This window comes from Bombina bombina, chromosome 7, assembly GCF_027579735.1.
Source record: "Bombina bombina isolate aBomBom1 chromosome 7, aBomBom1.pri, whole genome shotgun sequence".
NCBI classification, from domain to species: Eukaryota; Metazoa; Chordata; class Amphibia; order Anura; family Bombinatoridae; genus Bombina; species Bombina bombina.
In genome coordinates, this window is record NC_069505.1 from 176847355 (window position 1) to 176867755 (window position 20401).

Here is a 20401-nt window from a genome sequence, read left to right on the forward strand (position 1 = left end):
TGTAAATAGAGACTACTGTGCTAAAGAAAAGAAAGATTCTCATTAAACCATGAGCTATTAATTAACACAGCCAGTTCACTAGCTCCAAAGAAAGAGGCAGAGATCTCATGTAGAAGCCTTTTCTAATTGCTTATACGATTTTGGAATACTAAATTTCAACTTTGTATGCTTAATATAGATCTGTTCTTTAAGAGATATTACAGCCTCTGCAGCAAGATCTTAATTTTTTGAGTAACTATTGTATCAGTATTCTTACAGGTGCTGTGGTTTATAATGTGACAGATTTCTGGCCCTTTAGGCTCTCAATTAGTTAAAATACAGACTATTTGTAAATTATATATCACCCCTATAAATCTCACTTCTATAGTTTTTCCTTTAAATATCTAGTAAAGAAATTTAGTGACTACAATAACAGGGATAAGCCATTCAATTATACAATTATTATAAGTTGTAACAAATTCTGGTATTTTTTCTAAAGAGTAATACAAATTCCCTTTTTAGTGAGGTTAACAGACTCACTGGAAAGAATGGGTTCTATGTTTGCCAATAAGTAGAAAATATATCATGTTATAAAGATAGAAAAAAAGGCTGCACAGATACTTAATTTTTAGATATTAAAGTAATACCCAGTTCCTGATTTAAAAAACAATCTAAGTTCCTATAGGCCAAAAAGCCTTGCTGCAGTTCTTACTGAGATTAATAAATACAAAAGGTAGTTCTTAAGCCAGTTACATATGAATCTAGCTTTTAAGCATACTTTAGTCCGTTATCAAGGCAAAGATATAAAAGAGTTCTTATAGTTTTTGTAGATAATTTTACTTCCTTGCTATGCCTTTTATTCATTAAAGGGGAAGTTGTTCTCAAAGTAGCTTGATTTTAACTTCTTAAGCAGGTTTTTTTTTTTTTTTTTCTTTTTTTTTTTTAAGCAGCAAAACTTGTAGGATAGAAAAGTCAATTTCAGTTAAATGCCTTCAATATTTCAACTTTAGCATAAGCCAGAGAGCAGAGTTTTGCCAAGTATGGATCAGGTAAAAAGACACAGATTATTCCCCCTTACCCCAATATGTTCCTTGTGCTTCAAGTTGAAGTTGGGTATGGAGCAAAAAAGAAAGTTTGTTCTGAATCCCAACCTTTCAAACTCTTTGCAATCTTTAGACGCTTACCGGGCTTAGCGGGGTGTCCTTCCAGCTGGTCTCAGCAGGTCCCGGTATGCTGAGTGCCTCCGTCTCCGAATCCCTCCGCGCAGTTCCGGGGGAGGAGAGGAGGAAATGAAACCAGGTTCACTATCCTCAGCGCTGAGCTCAATGATCCATCCGCTCACCACACGCAGCACCGGTGGGTGGGAGCGGGCTTGATTGCCCCCGAGGCAGGTCAGGTGCCGGTAAGTTGCTGTGAGGGTCCGCGCTTCAGTTTAGCAAGGGGGAATAATTCAAGGCAGGCTGCTTCTTGGTGCTGTTATGCTGCGGATTGCGAAGTCTGGTTAGCCCGGCATTTCCTCCATCAAGAAAAAAAGTCAGCGCTTCACTTGTGCTGCTAGCCAGGGTATTATTCTTTCATTATGGTAAGTTTACCCAGTAAAATGCTCAAATGGGTTATTAGTCTCTCCAGAGAAAGGTCTTTTATCTTAAGCGTATGATATCAGTTTACGCTGTGGAGGGTAGCTGGTGTGTTGGCTTTAACCAGCTGCAGAATTTCCTTCTAACATGAAGGATCCAAGCGCTACAAACCGCCAAGGTGTAACTGCAGGGGAGTGATGTCTGTACAGGTGCTCAGGTGCACTAATGCACAGGTGCAGCCTATGCACAGTCTCCTCCTCTTCCTCCTCCAAGATCAGGGCATGTCAGCTCATGCTAGGGTACAATTTTTAAACAACTTTACAATTTACTTTTATCATAAAATTTGCTTTGTTCTCTTGGCATTCTTTGTTGAAGGCTAAACCTAGGTAGGCTCATATGCTAATTTCTAAGCCCTTGACGGCCGCCTCTTATCTCAGTGCATTTGGACAGTTTTTCACAGCTAGACAGTGGTAGTTCATGTGTGTTGTCTAGCTAACAATGTGCTCACTTCAGTGGAGTTATCTAGAAGTCAGCACTGATTGGCTAAAATACAAGTCTGTCAAACGCACTGAGATAAGGTGGCAGTCTGCAGAGGCTTAGATACAAGGTACTCACAGAGGTAAAAAGTATATTAATATAACTGTGTTGGTTACATAAAACTGGGAAATGGGTAATAAAGGGATTATCTATATTTTTAAACAACAATTCTGGAGTAGACCGTCTCTTTAAACTCTCATACTACATTTGATATGTGATGTTGTGGGATAACGTTTTGCCAAATACATTTAAAAATTATTTTACTCAATTAGCTACTGACATATCTTCATTAAAATCTACCTAAAATGTTCTCCATACCATTTAAAATAGAAGATTTAAAAATGTACTTTTTATGCGCTCCCTTTTAGCTTCACTTAACTGGATCTTAAAAAAACATTTTTTGCATCAAAAAAGTTAAGTAAAATATTCAGCTGGTGCTCTTTAAATAAACACAACAGACATTTTCAGTACAATGTACAATGAACCACGGTTTGCATAAAACTTTCTTTTGACATTACTTACCATCCAAAATAGGGTGTCTGTCGCCAAATTAAGATACTGCGGTATTGTAGAAAGTACACTGAATATTAGGCATACCAGAACAATAAGAAATCTGTAGACAGGGAAAAAAACAGTAAATGAGATAAATTTATCTTTGCAGGAAAGTGTCACTATTTGTTTTCAAATATCTAATAATCCTGAATGCTGGGGAGTTATTGCTACATACAGACAGCTGGAACTTAAAAGGACATGAAACCCAAATCTTTTCTTTCATGATTTAGAAAGAGCATGCAATTTTAAACAACTGTCTAATTTACGTCATTCTCTTAATATCCTTTGCTGAAAAGCATATGTAGATAGGCTCATTAGCTGCTGATTGGTAGCTGCACAAAGATGCCTCGTGTGACTGGCTCACCCATGTGAATTGCTATTTCTTCAACTAAGGACATCTAAAGAAAAAAGCATATTAGATAATAGAAGTAAAGTGGAATGTTGTTTAAAATTGCTTTCTCTATGTCCCTTTAATTTGCAGGATGTCCTTTATTCAAACAGAGTCAAGCACATTTCAAACTTCTATAGAAATAATTTTAAGACAATTATTTAAAAAAAATAGCAATGTATCCTAAAGCTAACACAAGGGAATTGATGGAATATTAAAGTGAATGTAAATTTTGATGATAAAGTGCCCGGTTTTTAAAAATTCAATTAAAAACAGGGGCACTATAATTCATCAAAATTTACATTTCACTTGTGTTGTGAAAATATTTACCTTTAATCTTGACAGCCGCTACATCGCTTCCTCTGCCCGTCGCAAAGCCACTTCCTGGGTCTAAAATGAGGAATCTGGCTTCCTACAATCACTGCGTTGAATCAGACAGTGAGTCCCCCGGGGGGGGGGGGGAGGCGTGATTGGAGGATGAACGATCCGTCATTTAAGAAGAGGCTTGCGACGACCGGGGGAAGCTGGAGCAGTTTGCAAGATTAAAAGGTAAGTATTTTCACAACACAAGTGAAATGTAAATTTTGATGAATTAAAGTGCCCCTATTTTTAATCAAATTTTTAAAAACTGGGCACTTTATCATCAAAATTTACATTCACTTTAAAGGAATATGAAACCCAAACATTTTCTTTTGTGATTCATTCACAACATAGCATTTTATAAAAGTTTCTAATTTATCATTATTATCAAATTTGCTTCATTCCCATGATATTCTGTGTTCTTTTCAACAAAAGATACTAAGAGAACAAAGACATATGATAATAGAAGTAAATTAGAAAGTTGTTAAAAATTGCTCCTCTATCTGAAGTATGAAAGAAACATTTTGGATTTCATATCCCTCTAAATGAATATTTGAATATTATTTTGGTAAAATTACAATCTGTATTTGATTAAAAAAAAATAAAAAAAATCAATAAAAAAAAAAAAATCACAGGTTTTGATTACAGAAGAGAGTGGAAACAGACTATTTTCTTCTTTTCTATTCCACCAAAATAGTAATGTATCCTAAAGCTAACATAAGGGAATTGATTGAATATTACATGAATATTTTAATCTTTTTTTGTATTTAAAGGGCCATGATACCCAAATGTTGAAATACTTGAAAGTGATGCAGCATAGCTGTAAAAAGCTGACTAGAAAATATCACCTGAACATCGCTATGTAAAAAAGAAAGATATTTTACCTCAAAAGTTCCTCAGTAGCCACATCCCATTGTAAAGGACTTCTAAGCAGCAAATCAGTATATCTGTCCCGGGACAGCAGAAGGAGCGAGTTTTCGTGCACACTCATCGTATTTCACCAATCAAGTAAAGGAAGTTTACTATGAAATCTCATGAGAGTTAAGTGAAATCTCATGAGATCACAGTAAAAGAGTTCATGACCTCAGCACTGTTGATGCTGATTGGCTGCTGTTCATTTCTTCATTTTTTAAAAAAAAAAATTTAGCTGCAGCCGGGCAACAGCTGAGTATAACTTTTTACACAGAACTTACTCTGCTGAGCTGAGGAGATTGTGAGGTAAAATATCTTCCTTTTTTACATAGAGATGCACAGGTGATATTTTCCTATCAGCTTTTTACAGTTATACTGCATCAGTTTCAAGTGATTTAGCATATGAGTATTATGTCCCTTTAAAAAAAACAAAAAAACAAAAAACACAGGTTTTTTATTACATTGAAGAGAGTGGAAACAGACTATTCTTGTCTTTATTCTATTAAAAACATTTGAAAATATGTTTTTTTTTTTAAAGAAAAACAAATGCTATAGTTCTGAAAAAAAAATTGTTGTGATTGTGGAAGCTATTCCATTTCTACCAATACAGCTGTGGGAGTTTCTCCTAACAACCAATGTCTTTAGAGGATACGGGTTAATTAAGAGCCAAACATACAGTACATACATTACATTTTTAGGGCACTTGTCTACTAATAACATGAGGTGTCTTACACCTGTTTTTATGAGGGGGGAAACATGGGCTATATAACAGTCCCCTCGCTGGACAAGTATGTACTTGAGGAAAGTAATGACCATTACAACAGTTATTGCCTAAACATTCAAGGGGGTATGGCCCCTTATTTAAAAGAGGGCAATGCTTTCTTTCACATGAGGGGTCTCATACCCCTCTAATTAAAACAGAGCAGGAGATACGGGCTCTAACATAGTCCCACCCCCCACCTAGGGTTGCCACCCGTTCCTTAAAATACAGAACACTTATAAGTTACACATGCAGCAGGGTGTGCAGGGAGGAATATGAATAGTGCTGTCCAGAAACACAATACATGTTCCTCCCTGCAAACCCTGCAGCATGTGTAACTCATAAGTATCCAGGAAAACATGGCTGAGGTGGCAACCCTACCCCCACCACTTGAGTTCTTCTGGGTAACATCTCATTGATAATTTATTGTATAAAACAACTTGTAAAATAGCTCTTATCTGTATGTCTGAATGCCCTTGAAACAGATGGCTATGACTGTTGAAACATGTTGAGCTTTTTTTAATTGAGCTATTTTATCATTTTTTATACCAATATAAATTATTAGCAGTGTTCCTGTGGAGCAGATTTTTTTTGTATAAACCAACATCATTGACAGCAATCTCCTGCGATTACATTCCATTTAGTATTCCTTTATTTGTGTATCGTTTACACTATGTTAGCTGTGGACCTATCTGAGATTCAGTTCCTTGTTGTGGAGCAGATATTGTGTCAAGTGGCTTCCAAGGTTGGATATAAAGCTCCATGGAGAAAAGTGCACATTGCTGTCTATTCTGAATAATACATACGTAGCTACTAATCATAATAAGAATTCTGTATAAGAAAACATATAACTTTCACTGATATGGAATAGCAAAGGGATTTGTCAGAAAGGTGTTCAATATAAGCAAGCACACTGGGGTTACTGAGTGATGTGGATATATAAAACAGAAGAAGTTCATAATTGGACCAAGCGGAAGAGCCCAGTGATGGTACTTGGTGTTGAAGGGACACCTCATCTCATTCAGCTCACATAATGGCCACTTAATGTTATGTAGTAAGGTTTGTGTAGTGCAGCGCTGATTTGGCAATATAAGAATGATAGGGGACCTCTTATCTGTACTAGCACTATTTATCCATCTGTCCCTGGTGCTATTATTGAGCAAGACAAAAAACCTTCATCTGCCAAAGGGGATAAACGTCAGTTGAATGCTTATGTAAATCTAGGATGTCAGCAGTAGTGTAGCGATACTGACATCTATGGATGTTGCATATAGTTTATCTACAAGTCCATCTCAAGTAAAGCAGTTGCCACAGGGAGAACAAATTTCTCATCACATGAGGGAACATAAAGGTTTTAACAACTGGTAAACAAGTCACAGCTCTGTTACTTGCAGGTTGTTGAGATAGTTATGTGTCTCCTGCAAAAAACAGACAAAGTTCTATATTTACCAAGTTGAGATCTTGATTGCCATAGATCTTTGTGTTTCACTGTCACACTGCTATATAAGGTGCTGAAAATAGCTGAATGCAGCTGCCTGTGGCCATATTCAGCGCTCATTTAGCAAACAAATGCAGAATTCTGAAATTCACCCCTGCATAATGTTTAGTATCACACAGTGAATTCTGTAAGCTGAAACTCTATCAGACTAACATGTTTAATCTACAGCTGCATTCAAGGAACCTGGAGATGAGAATATTAGTGTTAGAGGGAAAAGGAAATGATGTATTAATTAGTTAGAGCATGTAATGTTTGCTTAGTTAACCTGTCAAAAAATAAATCTGTATTGTTTTCTGTCCAAAACCTTTCATTTTAGGCAAGGCTTGTCTTCAATGCACTTGACCCTTTTTTCAGGTCAATATATTCTGCACTCCTTGTGCAATTTGAGACCAGCACAGCTAGCTTTTACCTACTATTTTGGCCACTATAACATGAGAAGATTTTTCATTTTTGTTGGCGAAATAGTTTGTGCACAATAAAATCGCTCACTTTTCACTGAAGGTGCACACAGTTAGAAGACCACATCTATACTATAATCACGTTTGTAACGCGTCCGTTGCCGTCGGCAATTGTGCATGCATCCTCAAAGGAATGTTGGCAGCGCGAGGCAGCAAACAAAGTGTTGGCTGCACGCCCAGCCAAAAGAATTCACCTGGATGCAAAATGGCAGGGTGGTAAAAGAATCCACAGAATCCACTGGAAAGGCAAACGGTGCATTACAAAAAAAAAAGAATCCACAAAATCCACCGGAAAGGCAAACGGTGCATTACAAAAAAAAAAAAAAAAAACATCCGCAATAAGTATTTCAGAAAAAAAAACTAACCATCCGCATTAAGTAATAAAAAAAACAACTAACCACCCGCAATAAGTATTTTTTTTACAAAACGAACCGCGAGTACGAACTATTAAGAAAAAAAATAAGCTAACCGCCCACACAAAGTATTAAGAAAGAAAAAAATAAAATAAACACCCCCTAATCTAAGAATAAACTACCAATAGCCCTTAAAATGGCTTTTTGTAGGGCATTTCCCTAAAGAAATCAGCTCTTTTACATTAAAAACAAAGTCCCCCCTAACAGTAAAACCCCCCGTCCACCAAACCCCCCAAAATAAATAAAAACTAACACTAATAAAACTAAACTACCCATTGCCCCTAAAGGGGCATTTGTATGGGCATTGCCCTTAAAATGGCATTCAGCTCTTTTTCACTGCCCTTAAAAGGGCATTCAGCTCTTTTTGAAATTGCCCAATAAACCCTAATTTAAAAAAACAAAACCTCCAAAAAGCCCCAAATAGGTACTCACGGTTTCAGAAGCCCAGCGGAGAAGGTCTTCTTCCAGGCGGGTCTATCATCTTCATCCACAGCGAAGGCGGCGCGGAGTAGTCTTCCCAGATGTGGCGGTCTTCCCAGATGTGCGCGGAGTGAAGGCGGCATGGAGCGGAGGTCCGAAGTGGTCTTCCCATATGTGGCGATCCGCGGCGGCGGTCCTCAGTGAAGCCGTGGAGGTTCCTCTTCATGCGATCGTCCACTGCACACTGAAGATTGAATCAGGGGTGAGAGGTATTGAAATCTTATTGGCTGATTTGAACAGCCAATAGACTTCTAGTAGCTCTAATCCTATTGGCTGTTTTGAAAAATTCAGCCAATAGGAATGCAAGGTACCCCAAATTGATTGCGGTACCTTGCATTCAATATTCAGTATACGACAGACATCGGATGAAGAGGAGTCTCCATGCCGCCAAGGACCACCGCCACAGATGATCAGCGATGAGGATCGCCACATCTCGGAAGACCGCTCCGGACCTCTGCTCCGCCTTCGCTGTGGATGGAAATGATGGACCCACCTGGAAGACCTTCTCCACCAGACTTCTGAAACCGTGAATACCTATTTGGGGTTTTAGTGTTATTTTTTTTTTTTTTTTTTTTTTAGATTAGGTTTCATTGGGCAATTTCAAAAAGAGCTGAATGCCCTTTTAACGGCAGTGAAAAAGAGCTGAATGCCCTTTTAACCCCTTGAGTGCTAATGACGGCACTGAGACATCACATAGTTTCCCACTCTGGTGCCGACGGCTCAGAGCAGTCACTAGCACTCTCCCACCTTGAGGGAGATCTGGGGGCTCCTACCCCGGCGATCAGGCCTGCATAGTGACAGGCATCGCCGGGGCTTCGCGTTATGCGCAGTGACGATACGCGCAATAACGTGATGACGTCACTGCGCAAATTTATTTATACTTAACAATGTTAAGTATAGGAGCAGGGGGCATGCTGCTTAGAAGCCTGTATCTCAGGCATCTAAGCAGCTACAGACCCCCAAGACCCACCATTGGAAAGGTAATCGCCTAACCTTTCCAACAGTCTTGGGGGTTTGAAAAAAAAAAGTTCAAAAAAAGTTTGTTAAAAAAATAAAAATAAAAACTTACAAAATCTTAGCACCCAGGTGGGAAAGTGCTTAGCACTCAAAGGGTTAAGGGCAATGCCCATACAAATGCCCCTTTAGGGGCAATGTGTAGTTTAGATTTATTAGTGTTAGTTTTTTTTGGGGGGCGGGGTTTGGTGGGTGAGGGGTTTTACTGTTAGGGGGGACTTTATTTTTAATGTAAAAGAGCTGATTTCTTTAGGGCAATGCCCTACAAAAAGCCATTTTAAGGACTATTGGTAGTTTAGTATTAGATTAGGGGGTATTTTTATTTTGGGGGGATTTTTTATTTTTATAGTGGTATTAGTTTAGGTTTAACTTTAGAATTAGAGGTTATGGGGGGATAATTGGAGTTAAATAATAACAGAAATGGTCCCTTGTATTAGAATTACAAAACATATATATGTACCTATATGTTATATAAAATATTACCAAATGGGATCCATATCTGGTGTGGGATCTCAGGAAGCAGAACTAAACAACTAGAAAAACTAATTGTATAAGGAATACAATAGGATTCACAGCAGAGATTACCACAGATTTAGTATCATATAGACTCCAAATAGAGGATTCAGATAAGGATTATATCAAATATTTTAAAATGTTCCATATCATTCATACCTTTATATCTTTATTAATATACCTAGGAACCAACATTCACACAAAAGTAGCGAAGAAAAAGTTAAAAACACTTAAACCCAGTCTTAAATAATTAGTATGCTGAGAGATCATATAGTTAACAAGTGCCTGCTGGCCAATATCTAAAGTAAGCTAAGCCCTTACAATCCGAGGGCTGATTAACGTTTAACTTATATTCTAAAAAGGCACCAAAAGAGCTATTATTTGAAAACAATGTTAGTTAGACAAGGGTAAGCAAGTTAAAAACGGCAGACAGGAGAGACAGAGCTACTCCTAGCTGGACCTAGTTTAGGTTTAATTTTATTATTTTTTGTTTTGTTTATTTTTTTCTGTATTTTAACTTTTAGTTTGTGTAGCTTGGGGGGGGTTACATTTTTAACGCATAGACTGCCCTCTGGGCAGGCTTATCAACTAGTATATGCATAAACCCATTTTTTTCACTAACTGTCTTTCTCATATCTCATCTTGGATGTCCTCTCACTACCTTAAAGGGACACTGAACCCATTTTTTCCCTTCATGATTCAGATAAGCAACTTTCTTATTTACTCCTATTATCAATTTTTCTTCGTTCTCTTGCTATCTTTATTTGAATGTAAGCTTAATAGCGGCCCATTTTTTATTCAGCACCTGGGTAGCGCTTGCTGATTATTGGCTACATTTAGACACCAATCAAAAAGTGCTACCCGTGTTCTGAACCAAAAAAACGGAAAGCTCCTGTGCTTACATTCTTGCTTTTTCAAACAAAGTTGTTATTTGAAAAAAAGCAAAAATGTAATCTTAGGAGCCGGCCCATTTTTGGTTTAGAACCTGGGTTGCGCTTGCCAATTGGTGGCTACATTTAGACACCAATTAGCAAGTGCTACCCAGGTGCTGAACTAAAAATGGGCCGGCTCCTAAACTTATATTTAAATAAAGATACCAAGAGAATGAAGACAAATTGATAATAGGAGTAAATTAGAAAGTTGCTTAAAATTTCTGCTCTATCTGAATCATGAAAGTTTCATTTTGACTAGACTATCCCTTTGCGTACATTCCTGTTTTTTCAAATAAAGATAGCAAGAGAACTAAGAAAAATTCATAACATGAGTAATTTTGAAAGTTGCTTAAAATTGCTACTCTATCTGATTATGATGGGTTTAGTATCCCTTTAATTTACCCAGTGTACATGCATATTTGTTTTGACCTAATACAATTAAACTAATATGGAAAGTATAAAGCAAATAAACAAACCAAAAACTGCATTACCTAAGCAGAAGTGGAGCACTAGAGCAGTTTTTGACATCTGTGCTACCCAACAAGAATAACTGTAGCATGCACCATGATAGAAGCCCGTTAGCTGAGGGATATTAGTTTGATAAAATGGCTTTCAGCATCTGCACTGACAAGAATTACCATGTACTTGTAATATGAACACAAGGGTTATGGATAGTGCTAAAGCATTATTAGTGCACCATAACACTTGCACTTTTACACTTTGTATCCGGCACATTGTTTGCAAGTGACACTAACGCTCAAATGAACTGAAAACATTCTATTTTTACATTACAATAACCCTGTAAATGCTCTATGACTTGAATAAAACGTATAACAGCTCATGCCATATGCACACAGTGAGACAAAGATATTTATGATAAAGACTTTACTGTTCAAACCAATTTAAAGTATACTGCAGAGTACATGTCAAACTGGTTAGAAAACCTGCTTTCCTGGCAGGCGTTTAATGGTACTGTATTCTAAGCCCCCAAGCAAAAGTGTGATGAAATGACTAAACCGGAATCCATCTGCTTGTATCCAGCTTTGGATTTCTATATTGGCTGCACTGGGCTTTGAGTCAGTTTGTGAATAGCAATAAAGACAAGTACAAATTGTGTTTATGACAAGTCAGTATGATTGATGCCTGTGGTCTGTAAAACCGATATAAAAGGCAAACACTGCCCAGGTGCTGAACCAAAAATGGGCCGGCTCCTAATCTTACATTCTTGCTTTTTCAAATAAAGATACCAAGAGAAAGAAGAAAAATTCATAATTAGGAGTAAATTAGAAAGTTGCTTAAAGGGACATGAAACCCAAATTTTGTTCTTTCATGATTTAGAAAGAAAATGCATTTTTTAAACAACCTTCTAATTTACTTCTATTATCTAATTTGCTTCATTCTCCTGATATCCTTTGCTGAAAAGCATATATAGATAGGCTTAATAGCTGCTGATTGGTGACTGCACATAGATACCTCGTGTTATTGCCTCACCCATGTGCATTGCTGTTTCTTCAACAAAGGATATCTAAATGATTAAGCAAATTAGATAATAGAAGTACATTGGAATGTTGTTTAAAATGGTATTCTCTATCTTAGGGGTATCAAACTCAATGTATCTGGGGGCCAAGTGTCCTGTGCTCATGCGGGCTGCTTGAACTGAGTAAGTGCTAGATATACTAGGAACTGTAAGTGACATTCACCCAAGTAGTAGGGAGTTGTAGCCCACAACAGACATACACAATTGTCTATATTTATCTTGTGAGTGCCAAGTGAAGTGATCGTTCTGGAACTGTATTACAATGTCAAAAGTAACATTTATCCAAGCAGTGCATGGATGGAGTCTACACTGGACTCGTCTTTATATTTATCTTGTGAGTGCCTATATAGAACATCAACTAGTTACACCTCTTAGAACCCTAAAAACAAATTAACAGCCCAATTTAATGGTTTACCTTTAACAAGGGAAGGCCACATGAGACCACTGGAATCATGAAAGAAAAAATGTGGGTTTAATGTCCCTTTAAAATTGCCTGTTCTATCTGAATCATAAAAGTTTAATTTTGACTAGACTATCCCTTTAAGGGAAGAGACTGGGGTATCCTGACCTCTTCTATTCCCTTGAGGTGGTTTAGCACTGAAATGTAACAAGTATTTAAATAATTAGACATATTTTCCTGTTTATCTTTATCTAATAGCTGAATATATTGTTGATGCAAAACCAATAATCCACCTTACAAAAAAGCAAATGATCAGAGAGAATGTGAGGTTGCAGGGGGTAAATAAAACCTCACAGATAAATTAGCTAAAACTAAAAGTATTAACCCAAGCCTGGGAGAAAGTGGACCAAGTACAATTCAGATGTGTTTTACAACAAAAGAAAGTGAAATAAATGATGAATGTATACTGCAATAATGCTTCATTTTTAATAATGAAACATTTTATGTGTTGTTGAAATGCTGTGTTTAATGGCCATAGCCTGCAGGATGCAAAGGGAGATGCCATGTTATAAGCTAGGTTTTCTCTGTGCATTCTGTCACATGACCTTCTTAGAGAAGCCATCTACTGGGAATGTGTAAAACAGTTACAGTATTTCATATTGGCCTCTGCTGGTACACTGTATAAGAGTGTGCATGTTGTTGCCTAGCAACAGATTTGACAGCCATTTTTAGTAACTGCCAATAAAACATCAAAAAATAATTACAAAAACAGAATTAATGTTTACCTGATAAATTACTTTCTCCAACGGTGTGTCCGGTCCACGGCGTCATCCTTACTTGTGGGATATTCTCTTCCCCAACAGGAAATGGCAAAGAGCCCAGCAAAGCTGGTCACATGATCCCTCCTAGGCTCCGCCTTCCCCAGTCATTCGACCGACGTAAAGGAGGAATATTTGCATAGGAGAAATCATATGATACCGTGGTGACTGTAGTTAAAGAAAATAAATCATCAGACCTGATTAAAAAACCAGGGCGGGCCGTGGACCGGACACACCGTTGGAGAAAGTAATTTATCAGGTAAACATAAATTCTGTTTTCTCCAACATAGGTGTGTCCGGTCCACGGCGTCATCCTTACTTGTGGGAACCAATACCAAAGCTTTAGGACACGGATGATGGGAGGGAGCAAATCAGGTCACCTAGATGGAAGGCACCACGGTTTGCAAAACCTTTCTCCCAAAAATAGCCTCAGAAGAAGCAAAAGTATCAAATTTGTAAAATTTGGTAAAAGTGTGCAGTGAAGACCAAGTCGCTGCCTTACATATCTGATCAACAGAAGCCTCGTTCTTAAAGGCCCATGTGGAAGCCACGGCCCTAGTGGAATGAGCTGTGATTCTTTCAGGAGGCTGCCGTCCGGCAGTCTCATAAGCCAATCTGATGATGCTTTTAAGCCAAAAAGATAGAGAGGTAGAAGTTGCTTTTGACCTCTCCTTTTACCAGAATAAACAACAAACAAGGAAGATGTTTGTCTGAAATCCTTTGTAGCATCTAAATAGAATTTTAGAGCACGGACAACGTCCAAATTGTGTAACAAACGTTCCTTCTATGAAACTGGATTCGGACACAAAGAAGGTACAACTATCTCCTGGTTAATATTTTTGTTGGAAACAACCTTCGGAAGAAAACCAGGCTCAGTACGTAAAAACCACCTTATCTGCATGGACCAGATAGGGCGGAGAACACTGCAGAGCAGATAACTCAGAAACTCTTCTAGCGGAAGAAATTGCAACCTAAAACAAAACTTTCCAAGATAATAACTTAATATCTATGGAATGTAAGGGTTCAAACGGAACCCCTTGAAGAACTGAAAGAACTAGATTAAGACTCCAGGGAAGAGTCAAAGGTCTGTAAACAGGCTTGATTCTAACCAGAGCCTGAACAAACGCTTAAACGTCTGGCACAGCTGCCAGCCTTTTGTGAAGTAAAACAGATAAAGCAGAGATCTGTCCCTTCAGAGAACTCGCAGAAAATCCTTTCTCCAAACCTTCTTGTAGAAAGGAAAGAATCTTAGGAATTTTTATATTGTTCCATGGGAATCCTTTAGATTCACACCAACAGATATATTTTTTCCATATATTATGGTAAATTTTTCTAGTTACAGGCTTTCTAGCCTGAATAAGAGTATCTATTACAGAATCTGAAAACCCCCGCTTTGATAAAATCAAGCGTTCAAACTCCAAGCAGTCAGTTGGAGGAAAACCAGATTCGGATGTTCGAATGGACCCTGAATAAGAAGGTCCTGTCTCAAAGGTAGCTTCCATGGTGGAGCCGATGACACATTCACCAGGTCTGCATACCAAGTCCTGCGTGGCCACACAGGAACTATCAAGGTCACCGAAGCCCTCCCCAGATTGATCCTGGCTACCAGCCTGGGAATGAGAGGAAACGGTGGGAATACATAAGCTAGGTTGAAGATCCAAGGTGCTACTATTGTATCCAATAGAGTCGCCTTGGGATCCCTGGATTTGGACCCGTAACAAGGGACCATGAAGTTCTGACGAGAGGCCATCAGAACCAAGTCTGGAATGCCCCATAATTGAGTTATTTGGGCAAAGATTTCCAGATGGAGTTCCCACTCCCCCGGATGCTCCTCCATCGCCAGGGAACTCCTTGTTACCCCCTGATGGTTGATATATGTAACAGTCGTCATGATGACTGATTGAAACCTTATGAATTTGGCCTTTGCTAGTCGAGGCCAAGCCTTGAGAGCATTGAATATCGCTCTCAGTTCCATTATGTTTATCGGGAGAAGAGAGTCTTCCCGAAACCATAGACCCTGAGTTTTCAGGGGTTCCCAGACCGCGCCCCAGCCCACCAGACTGGCGTCGGTCGTGACAATGACCTATTCTGGTCTGCGGAAGCTCATTCCCTGTGACAGGTTGTCCAGGGTCAGCCACCAACGGAGTGAATCTCTGGTTATTTCATCTACTTGTATCGTCGGAGACAAGTCTGTATAATCCCCATTCCACTGTCTGAGCATGCCCAGGTGCAATGGTCTTAGATGAATTAGTGCAAAAGGAACTATGTCCATTGCCGCAACCATCAACCCTATTACTTCCATGGACTGCGCTATGGAAGGAAGAAGAACAGAATGAAGTACCTGACAAGAGCTTAGAAGTTTTGATTTTCTGGCCTCTGTCAGAAAAACCTTCATTTCTAAGGAAACTATTATTGTTCCCAAGAAGGGAACTCTTGTTGACGGGGACAGAGAACTTTTTTCTATGTTCACTTTCCACCTGTGAGATCTGAGAAAGGCTAGGACAATGTCCGTATGAGCCCTTGCTTTTGACAGAGACGACACTTGAATCAGGATGTCGTCCAAGTAAGGTACTACTGCAATGCCCCTTGGTCTTAGCACCGCTAGAAGGGACCCTAGTACCCTTGTGAAAATCCTTGGAGCAGTGGCTAATCCGAATGGAAGTGCCACAGGTAATGCTTGTCCAGAAAGGCGAACCTTAGGAACCGAAAATGTTCCTTGTGGATAGGAATACGTAGGTACGCATCCTTTAAGTCCACCGTGGTCATGAATTGACCTTCCTGGATGGTAGGAAGGATCGTTCGAATGGTTTCCATTTTGAATGATGAAACCCTTAGAAACTTGTTTAGAATCTTGAGATCTAAAATAGGTCTGAATGTTCCCTCTTTTTTGGGAAGTATGAACAGGTTGGAGTAAAAACCCATCCCTTGTTCTCCTAATGGAACAGGATGAATCACTCCCATGCTTAACAGGTCTTCTACACAGTGTAAGAATGCCTGTTCGAAGATAATTGAGACCCGTGGAACCTTCCCCTTGGGGGTAGTTCCCTGAATTCCAGGAGATAACCTTGAGAAACTATTTCTAGCGCCCAAGGATCCTGAACATCTCTTGCCCCAGCCTGAGCAAAGAGAGAAAGTCTGCCCCCCACCAGATCCTTCCCAGATCGGGGGCCAACACTTCATGCTGTTTTGGTAGCAGTGGCAGGTGACTTGGCCTGCTTACCCTTGTTCCAGCCTTGCATCGGCCTCCAGGCTGGCTTGGTTTGAGAAGTATTACCCTCTTGCTTAGAGGGTGTAGAATTTGAGGCTGGTCCGTTTCTGCGAAAGGGACGAAAATTTGGCTTCTTTTTAGCCTTAAAAGACCTTTCCAGAGGAAGGGCGTGGCCCTTTCCCCCAGTGATGTCTGAAATAATCTCTTTCAAGTCAGGGCCAAACAGTGTTTTACCCTTGAAAGGGATGTTAAGCAAAAGCGCTCTGCGCGCCACTATAGCAAACCCTGAATTATTCGCCGCTAATCTAGCTAATTGCAAAGCGGCATCTAAAATAAAAAAGAGTTAGCCAATTTAAGAGCTTGAACTCTGTCCAAAACCTCCTCGTACGAAGATTCTTTATTGAGCGACTTTTCTAGTTCTTCGAACCAGAAACACGCAGCTGTAGTGACAGGAACAATGCATGAAATTGGTTGTAGAAGGTAACCTTGCTGAACAAACATCTTTTTAAGCAAACCCTCTAACCTTTAATCCATAGGATCTTGAAAGCACAACTATCTTCTATAGGAATAGAAGTGCGTTTGTTTAGAGTAGAAACCGCCCCCTCGACCTTGGGGACTGTATGCTATAAGTCCTTTCTGGGGTCGACTATAGGAACTAATTTCTTAAATATAGGGGGAGGACAAAAGGTATGCCGGGCCTTTCCCACTCCTTATTTACTATTTCCGCTACCCGCTTGGGTATAGGAAAAACATCGGGGGGCACCGGAACCTCTAGGAACTTGTCCATCTTACCTAATTTCTCTGGAATGACCAAATTGTCACAATCATCCAGAGTAGATAATACCTCCTTAAGTAGTGCGTGGAGATGTTGAAATTTAAATTTAAAAGTTACAATATCAGGTTCTGCTTGTTGAGAAATTTTCCCTGAATCTGAAATTTCTCCCTCAGACAAAACCTCCCTCCTGGCCCCTTCAGATAGGTGTGAGGGTATGTCAGAACAGATATCATCAGCGTCCTCTTGCTCTTCAGTGTTTAAAACAGAGCAATCACGCTTTCTCTGATAAGTAGGCATTTTGGAAAAAAATGCATGCAATAGAATTATCCATTACAGCCATTAATTGTTGTATGGTAATAAGTATTGGCGCACTAGATGTACTAGGGTCCTCTTGTGTGGGCAAAACTGGTGTAGACACAGAAGGGGATGATGCAGTACCATGCTTACTCCCCTCATTAGAGGAATCATCTTGGGCAATATCATATCTATGGCATTATTATCCCTACTTTGTTTGGACATTATGACACAAAACAGAATTTATGTTTACCTGATAAATTACTTTCTCCAACGGTGTGTCCGGTCCACGGCGTCATCCTTACTTGTGGGATATTCTCTTCCCCAACAGGAAATGGCAAAGAGCCCAGCAAAGCTGGTCACATGATCCCTCCTAGGCTCCGCCTACCCCAGTCATTCGACCGACGTTAAGGAGGAATATTTGCATAGGAGAAACCATATGTTACCGTGGTGACTGTAGTTAAAGAAAATAAATTATCAGACCTGATTAAAAAAACCAGGGCGGGCCGTGGACCGGACACACCGTTGGAGAAAGTAATTTATCAGGTAAACATAAATTCTGTTTTCTCCAACATAGGTGTGTCCGGTCCACGGCGTCATCCTTACTTGTGGGAACCAATACCAAAGCTTTAGGACACGGATGAAGGGAGGGAGCAAATCAGGTCACCTAAATGGAAGGCACCACGGCTTGCAAAACCTTTCTCCCAAAAATAGCCTCAGAAGAAGCAAAAGTATCAAATTTGTAAAATTTAGAAAAAGTGTGCAGTGAAGACCAAGTCGCTGCCTTACATATCTGATCAACAGAAGCCTCGTTCTTGAAGGCCCATGTGGAAGCCACAGCCCTAGTGGAGTGAGCTGTGATTCTTTCAGGAGGCTGCCGTCCGGCAGTCTCATAAGCCAATCGGATAATGCTTTTAATCCAGAAGGAGAGAGAGGTAGAAGTTGCTTTTTGACCTCTCCGTTTACCAGAATAAACAACAAACAAAGACAAAGTTTGTCTGAAATCCTTAGTAGCTGCTAAGTAAAATTTGAGAGCACGAACTACATCCAAGTTGTGCAACAAACGTTCCTTCTTTGAAACTGGATTAGGACACAAAGAAGGCACAACTATCTCCTGGTTAATGTTTTTGTTAGAAACAACTTTTGGAAGAAAACCAGGTTTAGTACGCAAAACCACCTTATCTGCATGGAACACCAGATAAGGAGAAGAACACTGCAGAGCAGATAATTCTGAAACTCTTCTAGCAGAAGAAATTGCAACCAAAAACAAAACTTTCCAAGATAATAACTTAATATCAACGGAATGTAAGGGTTCAAACGGAACCCCCTGAAGAACTGAAAGAACTAGGTTGAGACTCCAAGGAGGAGTCAAAATTTTGTAAACAGGCTTGATTCTAACCAGAGCCTGAACAAAGGCTAGAACATCTGGCACAGCTGCCAGCTTTTTGTGAAGTAACACAGACAAGGCAGAAATCTGTCCCATCAAGGAACTTGCAGATAATCCTTTTTCCAATCCTTCTCGAAGGAAGGATAGACTCTTAGGAATCTTAACCTTGTCCCAAGGGAATCCTGCAGATTCACACCAACAGATATACCAAATTATGTGGTAATTTTTCTGGTTACAGGCTTTCAGGCCTGAACAAGAGTATTAATAACAGAATCTGAGAACCCTCGCTTTGATAAGATCAAGCGTTCAATCTCCAAGCAGTCAGCTGGAGTGGGTCGAACGGACCTAGAACAAGAAGGTCTCTCAAAGGTAGCTTCCATGGTGGAGCCGATGACATATTCACCAGATCTGCATACCAAGTCCTGCGTGGCCACGCAGGAGCTATCAAAATCACCGACGCCCTCTCCTGATTGATCCTGGCTACCAGCCTGGGGATGAGAGGAAACGGCGGGAACACATAAGCTAGTTTGAAGGTCCAAGGTGCTACTAGTGCATCCACTAGAGCCGCCTTGGGATCCCTGGATCTGTACCCGTAGTAAGGAACTCTGAAGTTCTGACGAGAGGCCATCAGATCCATGTCTGGAATGCCCCACGGTTGAGTGACTTGGGCAAAGATTTCCGGATGGAGTTCCCACTCCCCCGGATGCAATGTCTGACGACTCAGAAAATCCGCTTCCCAATTTTCCACTCCTGGGATGTGGATAGCAGACAGGTGGCAGGAGTGAGACTCCGCCCATAGAATGATTTTGGTCACTTCTTCCATCGCTAGGGAACTCCTTGTTCCCCCCTGATGGTTGATGTATGAACTTGGCCCTCGCTAGCTGAGGCCAAGCTTTGAGAGCATTGAATATCGCTCTCAGTTCCAGAATATTTATCGGTAGAAGAGATTCTACCCGAGACCAAAGACCCTGAGCTTTCAGGGATCCCCAGACCGCGCCCCAGCCCATCAGACTGGCGTCGGTCGTGACAATGACCCACTCTGGTCTGCGGAAGGTCATCCCTTGTGACAGGTTGTCCAGGGACAGCCACCAACGGAATGAGTCTCTGGTTCTCTGATTTGCTTGTATCTTCGGAGACAAGTCTGAATAGTCCCCATTCCACTGACTGAGCATGAACAGTTGTAATGGTCTTAGATGAATGCGCACAAAAGGAACTATGTCCATTGCCGCTACCATCAAACCTATCACTTCCATGCACTGCGCTATGGAAGGAAGAGGAACGGAATGAAGTATCCGACAAGAGTCTAGAAGTTTTGTTTTTCTGGCTTCTGTCAGAAAAATCCTCATTTCTAAGGAGTCTATTATAGTTCCCAAGAAGGGAACCCTCGTTGACGGAGATAGAGAACTCTTTTCCACGTTCACTTTCCATCCGTGAGATCTGAGAAAGGCCAGGACAATGTCCGTGTGAGCCTTTACTTGAGGAAGGGACGACGCTCGAATCAGAATGTCGTCCAAGTAAGGTACTACAGCAATGCCCCTTGGTCTTAGCACCGCCAGAAGGGACCCTAGTACCTATGAGAAAATCCTAGGAGCAGTGGCTAATCCGAAAG

At 40.0% G+C, this 20401-nt stretch overlaps 1 protein-coding gene across 3 annotated transcripts in view; it reads right to left on the minus strand.

Annotated features, from left to right (window-relative positions):
• KCNQ1 (potassium voltage-gated channel subfamily Q member 1) overlaps positions 1 to 20401 on the minus strand; it is a 507180-nt gene that overhangs the window by 225460 nt on the left and 261319 nt on the right. For all 3 annotated transcript variants that reach the window (XM_053720436.1, XM_053720437.1, XM_053720435.1), the window contains one exon: positions 2616 to 2706. In XM_053720436.1, coding sequence (XP_053576411.1) covers positions 2616 to 2706 — 91 coding nt within the window. The remainder of the gene's footprint in view (positions 1 to 2615; positions 2707 to 20401) is intronic.